This window comes from Bufo gargarizans, chromosome 8 (assembly GCF_014858855.1).
Source record: "Bufo gargarizans isolate SCDJY-AF-19 chromosome 8, ASM1485885v1, whole genome shotgun sequence".
Lineage (NCBI taxonomy): Eukaryota > Metazoa > Chordata > Amphibia > Anura > Bufonidae > Bufo > Bufo gargarizans.
In genome coordinates, this window is record NC_058087.1 from 141,101,103 (window position 1) to 141,115,175 (window position 14,073).

At 46.9% G+C, this 14,073-nt stretch overlaps 1 protein-coding gene across 1 annotated transcript in view; it reads left to right on the forward strand.

Moving 5' to 3' along the window:
* The first annotated feature begins 582 nt into the window (after positions 1–582).
* The window catches only part of SMG1 (SMG1 nonsense mediated mRNA decay associated PI3K related kinase), a 106,944-nt gene continuing 93,453 nt past the window's right edge, over positions 583–14,073 (forward strand). Inside the window, 1 exon segment of the mRNA XM_044304119.1 lies at positions 583–816. Within this exon segment, the coding sequence (XP_044160054.1) occupies positions 740–816 (77 nt within the window). The 5' untranslated portion in view covers positions 583–739.

Below are 14,073 nucleotides of genomic sequence, written 5' to 3' on the forward strand. Positions count from 1 at the left end.
AGTGGCGAGGACGGCGCAAAAACGCCTGTGTAACAAAATAATGTCACATGGGTGTTCAATAAAGTCTTGTGACTATTTTTACGCCAAAAGCCAGCATAATATATTCATAAATGACCCTATATATATATATAGTTACTTATGCCATAGGATAATATAGTCGCACATACGCGGCAGCTTTGCACTTAGTCCCAAAGTATACCTCTGATGGAAGGAAAAAAAAACTAAATGTGAACACAGCCTAAGGTTTATTGAAGAAAAAACAATAAGAATAAAGGAAACCCAAGATGAAATGAATGCAAATGGCGCATAAGTGCTGTGACTGGAACCCCCCTCCTCAAACCCACCACTTCCCCGACTGTCAGTTCCAGCCTATCCGCCAGGTGTCGCTCTAGCGTCATACTAACGTGCTTATCGAGCGCCACCCAGCGGACAGTTTAACCGCGCCGCGTTCCTACAAACACCAGAGGGCGGGACCATCTAACGGCATCCAATCACAGGGACAGAGCCCGAGAAGGAAACGGATCTGCTCTCGGTGGCCAATCACGGGGCTTGAATCAAGGAAAGTGGGTGGAGTCTCCGCCGTCAGCCCCGGAGCGAGCAGTTCACAGAGCTCTCCAGAGCCGCCTTCTCAGGAAGCAGGAACCGAAAGAACTGCTCCCGCCTCGGCCTCCTCCTCCTGCTGTCCCCGCTCCCTGCAGCCTCGTCCTCTGCTGCTGGCCATGCCGGCGAGGGGAAGGTAATGAGCCGCAGAGCCCCGGGGACTCGGCTGAACAGCGGCAAGCAGTACCAGCGGAGCTGGAATGACTGGCAACCCAGGTCAGTTGGCGGCCTAGGCCTGGCGCTGCCTGTGGGGCGGAGGGGAGGGGGCGCACATGACTGGCCGGGCCGGAATTGGGGGGGGGGGGCAGCAGACCCCCGGCCTATATGGCGGGGTGGGGGCAGTGTGAGGCCTACACTGCCGGGGGAGCCTGTGTGCTGCACAGGATGGCTGCCCAGCACTGGCTCATGCCTGCCCCCCATCACCAGGGCAGCACAGGACGGGGGGACCTACCATTCCATGTAGATTTCCTGCTGGCTGGTGAAAGCCAGTGTGTGCCCGCTGTGTGATGCCACCAGATGGTGTGTATGTATGAGGTGGTGCCCCCCAACAACATTGTAAAGCTGGGCACCTAAATGTGCATGGGTGAGGATGGCTGCTGCTGGCGCCGCTTATCCTGTGGGAAACAATACATTCATTGTCGTCTAAAAAAATAGTCAGTCGGAATCTGTCGTTTCATTCGAAAAAAAAATTTGGGTGTCCCCCCTGTCATGGGTGCACTGGTGCCAGCATGATCAGTGAGGAACATAACTTATACCAGTGCCAGCCCCCCAGCCGGACAGAGCTACTACCACTGCCCGGAACCCCCCGAGGGCATCCCACCTTGAGGGGAGCCAATAGGCAGGTTCGATTAATTTGGACAAATTTCAATTCACTTAAAGGAGTTGTCAAGTTAATAAAAAATAAAAATGGTCAAAGGCACGGAAAGTGTTAAAATAATATTCCCCATAAGCCTAAGGCCGGGCTTTGTGTACATGACTGCAGCGGTGACGTGTCTGCATGTCACTGCTGCAGGCGAGTGCTGGAGCCAGTGGTTGGCGGCAGTGGGGGCTTAAAATAACAAAGGTTATACCCACTACTTCAAAGGGGTTCTCCGGGATATGCATATCAGGATAGGTCAGTATCAGATTGGCAGGGCTCCTACTCCTGGGCCCCCCGCCGATCAGCTGTTAAGAGGCTATGCGACATCACATCAGTCACGCGGCTCAGGTGCAGTACCGGGTACAGCAGCTATCCAGTGGACGGCGTCGTGCTTGGTAAAATGCGGCCTCCTCAAAAAGCTCATTGGCGGAGGCCCCGGGAGTGGGACCCCCGCCGATCATATATCCTGAGGATGGGTCATCCATATGTAGAACCTTCCCACTTAATCTGGCCAGACACAGCCGAAATGGGCGTATCGGCAATTATCCAAGTTCTTATTAAACGGCCGTATTTTCGGTCCGTGTCCAATCTTCATTTTTTGCGTGGATCGCACGCGGACTCCTATATTTCAATGGGGCAGTAAAAAAATAAATAAATTGCCATGTGCTGTCCGCATCCGTAAGTCCGTTCTGCAGCTCCGCAGATAGAACATGTCCTATTCTTTTCCATTTGGGGGACAAGCATAGACATTGTTTCAATGGGGCACACAATATTGGGAGCTGCTCGCAGACCGCATCCGTATTTTGCAGAGCGCGAAACAGATACGGTCATATGAATAACCCTTTAAGGTGTATGGGGATCTTGGGAGAGAAGGATTGGGTTCATGGTTTTCAACATGCCCGATCCTATTGTTTTCTCAGGAGAGATAAGATGCCAACTGAGGAGCCCCGTAGTCTTCCTCCTCTCTGATGAGGGATGCTCAACCTATGGCCCTCCAGCTGTTGAAAAACTACAACTCCCATCATTCCTGGACAGCCCACCAGAATGGTGGTAGTTGTAGTTTTGCAACATCTGGAGGGCCACAGGTTGGGCATTCCTGAGTTAAAGGGTTTGTCCCACGTAAAATGACTGAGATGGCCGCACATGCTCAGTTCTTTCCTTCAACTGCCTACTTTGAGCTGTAAAAGGGAGAGCAGGGACACGCCCCCTGAGCTGAGATAGGGAGAGCACGGACACGCCCCCTTTGCTGCAGCAGGAAGGACACTCCCCTTGAGCCGTTAGCTTGATATAAATCTAGCAGAGCAATGAGTGGGGAGATCTCTGGATCCATTTGAGGTACAAGGCTGGTTCTGGCTTTATTAGAAAGAGGTCGTCATGTACCGTATGATTTTCATTTTTTACATTAACCATGGGATAACCCATTTAAGATGACCGATCACTTCTCCTTCCGTTACATTGAGCAATTATAGTTAATTACTCAAACAATAAAAGGGTTTTCTGAGATTTTTATACTGATGACCTATCTTCAGGATTGGTCCTCAGTATCGGATTGGTGGGGGTCCCACACCTAGGACCCCTGCCAGTCAGCTGTTTGAGAGGACATCAGGGCTCCTGTGAGCTTACTTAGCACAGCGCCGTACATTGCATAGTGGATGCGCTTGGTGTGGCATTCAGTCCCGTTCACTTCAATGAGGCTGAGCTGCGCCTTGGCCATGTGGCCGATGAACGTGTCATCACTGGCCTGGGAGAAGGCTGCAGCACTACTGCGTGCGCTGCTGCCTTCTCAAATGTTGGAGGGTAGGTCATCACTATAAAAGTCTCAGAAAACCCCTTTAACTTGCCTCTGTAATTGGGAGCTTCTTATTAAGGCCACTCCTGTCTATGTACCTTTAAAGAACATATTGATGTTCCTTGGGGGGGCGGGGGGGGCGCATGAGCCACATTGTCAGACTGGCGTCCATTTCTTACGTGTCTTGCCATCATGTAATACTCCCTTGTAGTAGAGATGTATGGCCGACCACAGCTTCCCCTGAACTTTCAGGCTGATTATTTATACAGAGATTTTATATCTCATTAAATATTATATTAGTTGGTAGTCACCGAGGTGACACTAGTATATTATAAATGTAAATTAATAAAGCCCTTAGTTGGTAGTTAATTTATAACTTACATTTAAAATATACTAGTGCCAAATGCCAATTTCCACCCCCCTTCTCAGTGACTTTATTAACCCCTATCAGACCTCAGATGAATAAAATAAAAAACTCGCCTCTCCTGCACCGTGGCTCCTCTTTATCCTCATGTCCGGCATCTTGCTCCCCTGTCTTCTCCGGCCCACGCTGCACTGACAGCGCGCAGCTTCAGGTCATAGTGCGCGCACTACGTCTTGATGCTGTACTGGGGTCAGGACAGTGCAGTGCGGGCCCCATCAAAGAAGACCAGGGAGGGCGAGTATCGGAAGCACTTGCTGCGCTTCTTCCCTGCTCCCAGTACACCTGATGCATACTAGTGCGCGCTTTTATAATGGAAGCGCTCACTACTATTCGCTTTATACGCATTATCGGTATATCGGCAAGGTTAGATGTAGATACCGATAATGTACAAAATCCTGAATATCGGGCCGATAATATCGGTACTTCCGATAATCAGTCGATTCCCTACCGGTATTTGCCTGAAGCTGGACCTGCGGCTGCCTTCTGACATGGTTGCCTGTGGAGAGACCCCCTCTTTAATGACAGCCTGCTGAACCCCAAGTTTTTTGTGCTGGATTGAACTGATCTGGTGTTCTGTCTACTAATGCAGCATAAGAGGTGTTGGGTGGTTGGGGCGCACCGTCCTGGAGGCGCCTTAGGCATTATTGACACTCCCAACAGGTCGTTTATCACTGATACTACCTGGAGAATAATTTCGAGGGGGTGTTGCAGATAAATATATAGCTTATGGGGAATATAATAAAAAGTTATTAAGCTTAATAATGTGGTTTTCAAGACCTCTGCTTGTAGTCATTGAACAGTTATGCAAACTTGTCCTGGCCGTGTGATGACATGTGCACAGCTCATTACAAGAGCAAACGCTCTTCTAACTACTGCGCGGGGCCACACTCTACCAGTGAAGGTTTTGCCAGCGGAGATCCTGCAGATGGGGTTGAGGCACTCCGTATATGAACATTTTACCATGGATAACTGTACTTCCTAAAACTGGAAAATCCCTTTTAATTCCTATTTGATGTTGGTCATTGCTTCCTATTCTGCAAATTACCAAGTATTCATCCTCCCCTGCAGCGCAGCCTCTGATATAAGAAGCATTAGGGTACATCTACACAGCGATTTTGTCACGCCCAATTATCGCGTTGTAGCAGAGCTGCTATAGAAATAACCGGGGCCATTTCTATGGCTGCCCTGCTACACTGCGATCTTTGCTCGCTGTGTAGACATACCCTTACTCAGTGCAGTGTCATGGTCTATGGAAGATCGCAGTCCGGTACTGAAACGTATTAAAGGGGTATTCCGATTGGTTATAGTTTCCCCTATCCATAGACTAGCGCTGTACTCTGCTATCTCCGGAACTCCCATGGAAATGAATGGAGCAGCCGCGCGCATGTGTGACCGGCCTCTCCGGTCATTTCATTGGAGCCCCCATTCTTGTGATCAGTTGGGGTCCCAGTGGTAGGACCCCCATCAATCTAATAGTTTTACTCTATCCTATGGATAGAGGATAACTTTAACCAACCCGAATACCCCTTTAATTGTTGGATCCATGAAGTTACTTCTATTGCTCATTCCGTTCTCATGGAGGTCTGATGTCAGCGGTTGGTTCAGTGACCATTGAAATCAATGGGCCGTCTGCGTAATGCCTCAGCGTGCACGGTCCTGCAGAGAAGAGCGCTCTTTTGGGGAGGTCTCAAGACCAGTGTTTTCGATGTCTGTCCTGATATCCTCTGTGCCTCTGGAGGATGCAGTTAAAGAGGTTATCCCTTGAATAATGCAAAAAATGAAAATCGGACATCATATAGAACATGACAATCTCTTCTAACAAAGCTAGAACCAGCCCTGTACCTTACATGGATCCAGCTAGATTTATATCAAGCTGATAGCTCAAGGGGAGTGTCCCTTCTGCTGCAGCTCAGGGGGGCGTGTCCATGCTCTCCCTATCGCAGCTCAGGGGGGCGTGTCCATGCTCTCCCTATCGCAGCTCAGGGGGGCGTGTCCATGCTCTCCCTATCGCAGCTCAGGGGGGCGTGTCCATGCTCTCCCTATCGCAGCTCAGGGGGGCGTGTCCATGCTCTCCCTATCGCAGCTCGGGGGGGCGTGTCCATGCTCTCCCTATCGCAGCTCGGGGGGGGCGTGTCCATGCTCTCCCTATCGCAGCTCGGGTGGGGGGGGGCGTGTCCATGCTCTCCCTATCGCAGCTCGGGTGGGGGGGGGGTGTCCATGCTCTCCCTATCGCAGCTCGGGTGGGGGGGGCGTGTCCATGCTCTCCCTATCGCAGCTCGGGTGGGGGGGGGCGCGTGTCCATGCTCTCCCTATCGCAGCTCGGGTGGGGGGGGGCGCGTGTCCATGTTCTCCCTATCGCAGCTCGGGTGGGGGGGGGGCGTGTCCATGTTCTCCCTATCGCAGCTCGGGTGGGGGGGGGCGCGTGTCCATGTTCTCCCTATCGCAGCTCGGGTGGGGGGGGCGTGTCCATGCTCTCCCTATCGCAGCTCGGGAGGCAGTTGTAGGATGAAACTGAGCATGTGCTGATTTGAAAACTGTAGAATATTTTTCGTGGGACAACCCCTTGTCATAAATAAGTGTATCTTCGAGTGGTCTTTACTCCCAGAATACAGCCTATGCCAGCTCATAGCTTCCATAGATCTCAGTCTTCACTTATGCTAGAAAAGTGTCATAAATGATAAGTCTGGCGCTCACCACTCCCACTTAATGGAACATTTTAGTGTAACTGACATTTAAAGGGAACCTGTCGCCGGGATTTTGGGTATAGAGCTGAGGACATGGGTTGCTAGATGGCCGCTAGCACATCCGCAATACCCAGTCAGTCCCCATAGCTCTGTGTGCTTTTATTGTGTAAAAAAACGATACATATGCAAATTAACCTGAGATGAGTCAGAGCTTGAAGATATGACTTATGTTAATTTGCATAAAAGTACAAAATGCATAATACTTATTGAATTCATCTGCAAATGAAATTAAGTGTCATTTATATGTTTAGGGTAACACAATGAACATGTTGAAACGCTCAGTTTTTGCGGACCGCACATCGCCGGCACTAATAGGATATGCCTATTGTCCGTAATTGCAGACAAGAATAGGACATGTTCTATTATATTTTTTTATTTTTTTGGGGAACGGAAATGTGGACCCGCATTTCCGGAGCCGGGCCGCACAATTTGAAATAGAAATGCGGAACGAAATTGCGGACGTGTGAATGGGGCCTTACTAATGAAGCTCCTGTTAGCGTCACCGTACAAATAAGTGCGCAGGCCTGATTACCTTCACTTCTCTGGGGTCCGACCAGTGGGATAGACGATAGGTGTTCTGCGTGGGTAAAGCTTTGCAGTGGTTTTTTGTTTACCTAAAACACCACAGCCGGGTGTAACATACTGTCTGGGAGGAAATGTTAACACACCCCATGAAAACTGCATTTTTGTAGTGACGTTTAAAGACTGTTCACTTGCATTTTATTTATTTTTTAGTCCCTTTAGGATTTTTCCTATAGACTTTTCTATAGGACTTTTAGAAGCCTTAGTACACAGTCACTCAGGCAAGATCTTATTTGTCAGAACTAGCTTTATGGTGGTATTCACACTGCATTTTTTGGGAAATCACCGCCAAAGCCTGAAGGGAATCCAGCAGGAAGAAGTATGAATCCTCCTTTTCTTTCCTCAGATGATCAGTGGGGTCTTGGGCTCCAATATTACAGGACTGGTGATACATAGATATAAATGGTTGCAGTTGGCTAAGACGCACACGGGCGCGGGTCGACCTGCAGATATTCTGCATGAATTTCCTTCCGGGTTTGTGTGTTACCAAATCAGTATCAAAATCTGCATGTTTTACTTTCCGATTCGATGTGGTTTTGCTGCAGATCCTTTTGGACACCAAAAATTGCACAAACTATTGACATGCGGCAGGTCCATTTCCGAACGGAAGAGTGTGGTTTGTCTAATGTCATACACGTTGCTTGTGAATTACGCTGCTGTTTTTCTGCACAAGAATCCGCATGGGAAAAACCGTGCAATGTGTGCAAGTAGCCTAAAGCTCCATTCAGATGGGCTATGTTCCTGTTCGTGTGCTGTCGGCATCTGCGCAGAATTGGATTGTTCATTCAGTGGTGCCTTTTTGCCTTTAGTGGTATTTTTTGGCACTTGCACTTTTTGTTTTTATTTTTTTTTTATATATATTTTTTCTTCACAGTAAAAATACCAGACCCATTTATTTCTATGGGGCCTGCATTGCCTGAAAAATGCAGAATATAGAACATGCTGCGATTTTCTCGCAACGCACAAGTGATGCGTGAAAATCACCGCTCGTCTGAATAGCCCCATTGACGTGAATGGGTCCGGATTCGGTGCGGGTGCAATGCGTTCACCTCACGCATTGCACCCGCACGGAATTCTCACCCGTGTGAAAGGGGCCTAAAGGATTGTTCCTGGTAATGCTGCATGGGTGGTCCATCCACCTTACACTACGGGGATGCTTCTTATCTGGGATGTGTCTGCACATTGGAAGCCCCTGCCTCCATTCTGTGCTATTCTACAGTTTATGCTCTTTATGGCTCACATCAACGTTTAGCTTTCCGTTCTTCTGATCTGTCAGAAAGAGAGAGAGAGATCCTGTTCCATCAGTCATCATCGGTTTGAACCTTGCAGGACTTTTTTCCCCCATCTAAAATAATGGCTTTCAGACAGAAATGGCTCAAATGGATGACAACTGATGCAACAGGATCCTTTTTTTTTTTTTTCTCTCTCCTTCTGAAGAATCAGAAGAGCAGAAAGCTAAACGGTGATGTGAATGCGCCCTTACCTATATACACATCAAGTATGCGGCAACTGGTGCCTGCTTACCGGTTATAGGTCCAGTCCTATCCAGGGCAAACCTCCTTCCTGAAGCAATGCTTTATTTCGGCATGCTGGGACCTAGGCCTCATATCCCATACCTGGCCTCTATTACTGCGCGCCGTGATCCGCCACAATTAACCCCTCGGGTCCTGGCCAGGTATGGGATATGGCCGGCACATGCAGGCTATGTTCGTATTCAGGCATATTAACTATATTCATTAGTGGCGCAGTGGCCACAGCCCCCCCCCCCCCCCCCCCCTTTCTACTCCCCCTCTTCTAAGTATTATATTAATTGCGGCCCTCTCCACACGATTAAATCATTGATGGCAGTGGCTCCAGGGTGGCAGCTTGTGATCGGAGCCCCAGCAGTGTAATCGCGGGCTCCGATCGGTTACCATGGCAGCCATGACTCTACTCAAGCCCTGGCTGCCATAGTCAGCCCCCTGCTGCTGTGTGTACTATGCCCAGGGCAGGAGAGAGAGTGTGAAGTCCTATTCACCCTAATAGAGCTCTATTCTATTAGGGTGAATAGGACAAGGGTTCTAGCCCCTAAGGAGGCTAATAGTTATTAAAAAAAAAAGTGTGTGTGTGTATCTATATCGCACATGCTTAACCTCTTAATGACACAGGGCGTACACAGGTACGCCCTGATGTCCTGGTACTTAAGTACACAGGGGGTACCTGTATGCCTTGTGTATTTCCGATCACCGCTGCGCGGCGGGCAGTGATTGGAACAAGGTGTCTGCTCAAATCATTGAGTCAATGACCGCCAACCCCCCCCCCCCCCTACAATGGCATAGAAGGGGTTTGTGTTTGAGGGAGCGCATCGAGTCCCCGCACTGCTGTGGCGGGGACTCGATGTCTCAGAAGGCAGCCCGATGCCGTGCAGAGGCTACCCAATGCCTTGCTTGGCATTGGGACCTGCCTTCTACAGGAGCCAAGGAAATCCAGCCTCAGGCTGGGTCTCCTATGCAACCTGTATTGTAATGCATTGCAGAGGGGATCAGACCCCGAAAAGTGAACATCGTAAAGTAAAAAAAAATGTTTTTAATAACATTTATAAAGTAAAAAAAGAAAAAAAATACCTCTTTCCCCTTATTTTATAATAAAAAAAAAACACATATTGGATATCACCGCATCCGTAATCACCAGCTCTATAAATATATCACATGATCCACCCTGTCCGATAAATACCATAAAAAGTCATACGCACCCCAAAATAGTGCCAAACCATCATCTCATCCCGCAAAAATCATACTCTACCTAAGATAATCGCCCAAAAACTGAAAAAACTATGGCTCTCAGACTATGGAGACACTAAAACGTGATTATTATTATTTTTTGTTTGAAAAAAGAAATCATTGTGTAAAACTTACATAAATAAGTTGACATATTAGGTATCGCTGTGTCTAATAACCTGCTCTATAAAAATATCACATGACCTAACCCCTCAGGTAAATACCGTAAAAACAAGCGATCAAAAAGTCATACGCACCCCAAAATAGTGCCAATCAAACAGTCATCTCATCCTGAAAAAAATGAGCCCCTACACAAGACAGTCGCCCAAAAAATAAATAAAACTATGGCTTTCAGAATGTGGAGACACTAAAGAATCGTGTTTTTTTTTTTTTTTTTTTTTTTTTTTTTATGCTTTATGTAAAACTGAAACAAATAACCAAAAAAAGTAGTCATATTTGGTATTGTCGCATCCGTGACCACCTGGTCCTATAAAAATACCACATGATCTAACCTGTCAGATGAATGTTGTAAATAGCAAAAAATAAAACTGTGCCAAAACAGCTATTTCTTGTTACCTTGCCTCACAAAAAGTGTAATATAGAGTAACCAAAAATCATATGTACCCTAAAATAGTACCAACTAAACTGCCACCCTATCCCGTAGTTTCCAAAATGGGATTCACTCTTTTTGACTTTCTACTCTAGGGGTGCATCAGGGGGGCTTCAAATGGGACATGGTGTCAAAAAAACAGTCCAGCAAAATCTGCCTTCCAAAAACCATATGGCGTACCTTTCCTTCTGCGCCCTGCCGTGTGCCCGTACAGTAGTTTACGACCACATATGGGGTGTTTCTGTAAACTACAGAATCAGGGCCATAAATATGGAGTTTTGTTTGGCGGTTAACCCTTGGTTTGTAACTGGAAAAAAATTGATTCAAATGAAAAATCTTCAAAAAAAAAAGTGAAATTTTGAAATTGTATCTCTATTTTCCATTAATTCTTGTAGAACACCTAAAGGGTTAATAAAGTTTGTAAAATCAGTTTTGAATACCTTTTTGAGGGGTGTAGTTTCTAAAATGGGGTAATTTTTGGGTGGTTTCTATTATGTAAGCCTCACAAAGTGACTTTAGACCTGAACTGGTCCTGAAAAAAGTGGGTTTTTAGAAATTTTCAGAAAAATGTCAAGATTTGCTTCTAAACTTCTAAGCCTTGTAATGTCCCCCAAAAATAAAATGTCATTCCCAAAATGATTCAAACATGAAGTAGACATATGGGGAATGTAAAATAACTATTTTTGGAGATATTACTATCTATTAAAAAGTAGAGAAATTCAAATTTGGAAATTTGTTAATTTTTCCAAATTTTGGGTAAATTATTTTATATATTTTTTTTTTATAAATAAAAATTATTTTTTTACTCCATTTTACCACTGTCATGAAGTACAATATGTGACGAAAAAACAGTCTCAGAATGGCCTGGATAAGTAAAAGCGTTTTAAAGTTATTCACACATAAAGTGACACTGGTCAGATTTGCATAAATGACCTGGTCCTTAAAGGGAAATATGGCCGTGTCCTTAAGGGGTTAAAATTATATCGCAATATAGATTTTAGGCCATATCGCCCACCCCTACTGGCACCTCTGGTTTTCTAGACACCCAGGCATCATGTGAAGGCATGATATGATGCTGTACGTCTGATAAAACTCACTGCGCATGCGCAAGCTTCCTCTATGCCTGCACAGGGCCAGTGCACATGCAGTGGGCTTCATCAGACGTGTCCCTCTATCTGCAGCCAGGAGCAGAAGATATAAACCAGGGGACGTGACTACATTGATGGCAAAAATGGCGCGGAACATCTGAAAAGAATTTATTAGCAAGTTGCTTATGTTAATGTTTAACACAGTTAAGCGCTTTAAGGAAGAGTATAGACTGGTTTGGTTTTGCCCCTCCTTACACAACATAAGTGCTATATGAAAGGCAGGGTTCTCCTAACCTTCTCATAGAAAATACTTGGGGCAAAAAACCTGGCGTACTTGCCGTGCATCGGATTCGTTAAGTTTTTGGATAGTCTTTGCGCTAAATTTATTCGTGGCCTGTGCCACTGTTATCACCAAAAGTGGTGAAAAGTGAGGCAGCCAAGAAAAAAGTATCCGTGTCTGTCACAGTGCACCTGATCTGTCACATGGTGTGCACTGCCGTGATAATGTCATGTCGTCCCCCTGTCTCCTCTAGGTTTACATTGTCTTTGGACAGTAAATCTGCCCCGTTTGGTACATGGTAATGCTAGGCCTTTACTATGACTTGTGGCTGACTGTTGCTCCGGCCAAATCTGGGCTTATTTATTTTAGGAAATTTCATATTCCCCGACAGGGACTTATGAGGATCCTTCTCTGAAAATCGTATTGCCCTGAATTACACCTTCAACTTGGTGTAATGATGATTTCCCCCTGCTGTGAATTTGAGCACTTACCCCTAGATTACAGCTGACCATTTTGGGTCCCAGTAGGGCAGGGATGGACACCCTGACGCTGGGTTCAGACCTGAACGTACGCTCTGTATGCGCGATTGTACGGGCGTTTGCAATCGCGCATACAGAGACAAGCGAACGCCCATTGTCGCGCGTTCCTGCTGAAGTCTATGTACGGGAACGCGCGACAAGACGCCCCAAAGAAGCTCCTGAACTTCTTGGGGCGTCGGGCGTTTTACAGTGCGATCGTACGCGCTGTAAAACACCCAGGTGAGAACCATTCCCATAGGGAATCATTGGTTCTTGCCTGTTAAGCGTTTTACAGCGCGTAGGAACGCGCTGTAAAACGCTCAGGTCTGAACCCAGCCTGAAGGTCTCCAGCAGTTGCAAAAGTACAACTCCCAGCATGCCCATACTGCCTAGAGCTATAAGCCTACAGCAGGGCATGGTGGGAGTTGTAGTTTTACAACAGCTGTAGAGCCGCAGGTTGGCCATGCCTGCAGTAGGGGGATACGTTGTGATCAGCTAATTGTCCAAGGACCTTCCTAGCCAATCCTCGTTAAATGTAACCCCCAAAAGTCTGCAGCAGAGCTTCTCAGTTAGGACTTCTCCCTTCCTTTATGTCATCCAGTGGTCCTGCTCTGACGTACATGTGGAGAAATATGTATACGAGAAGAAGCCATAGCGCCATTTTTAGCCATATTTGCTACCATTTTAGCCAGGCCCTGTCCCTTTACCAGTCAGACAAACACTTGGTATTGCCACAAGATCTGCCGGCACAACAGTAGGTATATCGATGTTGGCTGAGACAAGACATCTCCCATCAATGCTCAGTGCACGTGGCTCCTACAGATAGCCGCCACCTCAGATCCTATTATAAATGGTGTCTGTTGTATTCAGTCTGGAGCCCTGTACCAGGGGGTGACAATTTGCCGTAGATGACCTTAAAGTGGGTATAAAAAAAAGAATTGAGCCATGCCCACCCTGATGGATGCCTCAGGCCCCAGTCACATCTCGCGCTTTCAGCCACACTGTGCCAGAGGGGTTTCTGAGAGCTCGTTCACAAGACCAGTATGCAGCGCAGCGTCCTGTGGATGAACTGGTGGCTCCCAGTGATGAGAGATCTCTCGTCCTATCAGTGTGTGAGCAAATTGTCCGGACTCCATAGAGAAAACACATGCAAGTATACCGTATAGGATAGATTATAATTTTTTTTTTCTCTCTGCATCCTTCCAGATAGAAAAAACTGAGTTGACAATACTGTACAGAAAAGAGCACAGTACAGTGATGTATTCTGGACCAGAAAGGACACTTATTTGACTTCTGTAGACTTAATGGGGAGGCCTAGTAATATGTTTCCATGTATGCACGGTAAACGTAAACTGAGCATGCCCTGCAGACCCAGTGTACACATAGCCAAAGCTGTGAAGTGTGTAGCATGTGCTCCAGGGCTTTAAACCTGTGCCAAAATGGAAGTGTACGGCCTGGGTGTAAATCTCCTGCAATCCTGCAGCGCACAGTTGGATGCCCGGCTGCTTCTGCCTTCACTATTTTAGCTTAGATGACTTAAAGGGGTTGTCACTTCAGCAAGTGGCATTTATCATGTAGAGAAAGTTACTACAAGCCCCTTACTAATGTATTTGTTGTAATCCATATTGCTTCCGTTGCTGGTTGGGTTCATTTTTCCATCACTTTATACACTGCTCGTTTCCATGATTACAATCACCCTGCAATCCATCAGTGATGGTCAAGCTTGCACACCATAGGAAAAAGCACCAGCCTATGTGAGCTCCCACTATCCCGCACGTTCCCGGCCACAAGAGAAGCCAGAGCTTTTTCCTATATTGTGCAAG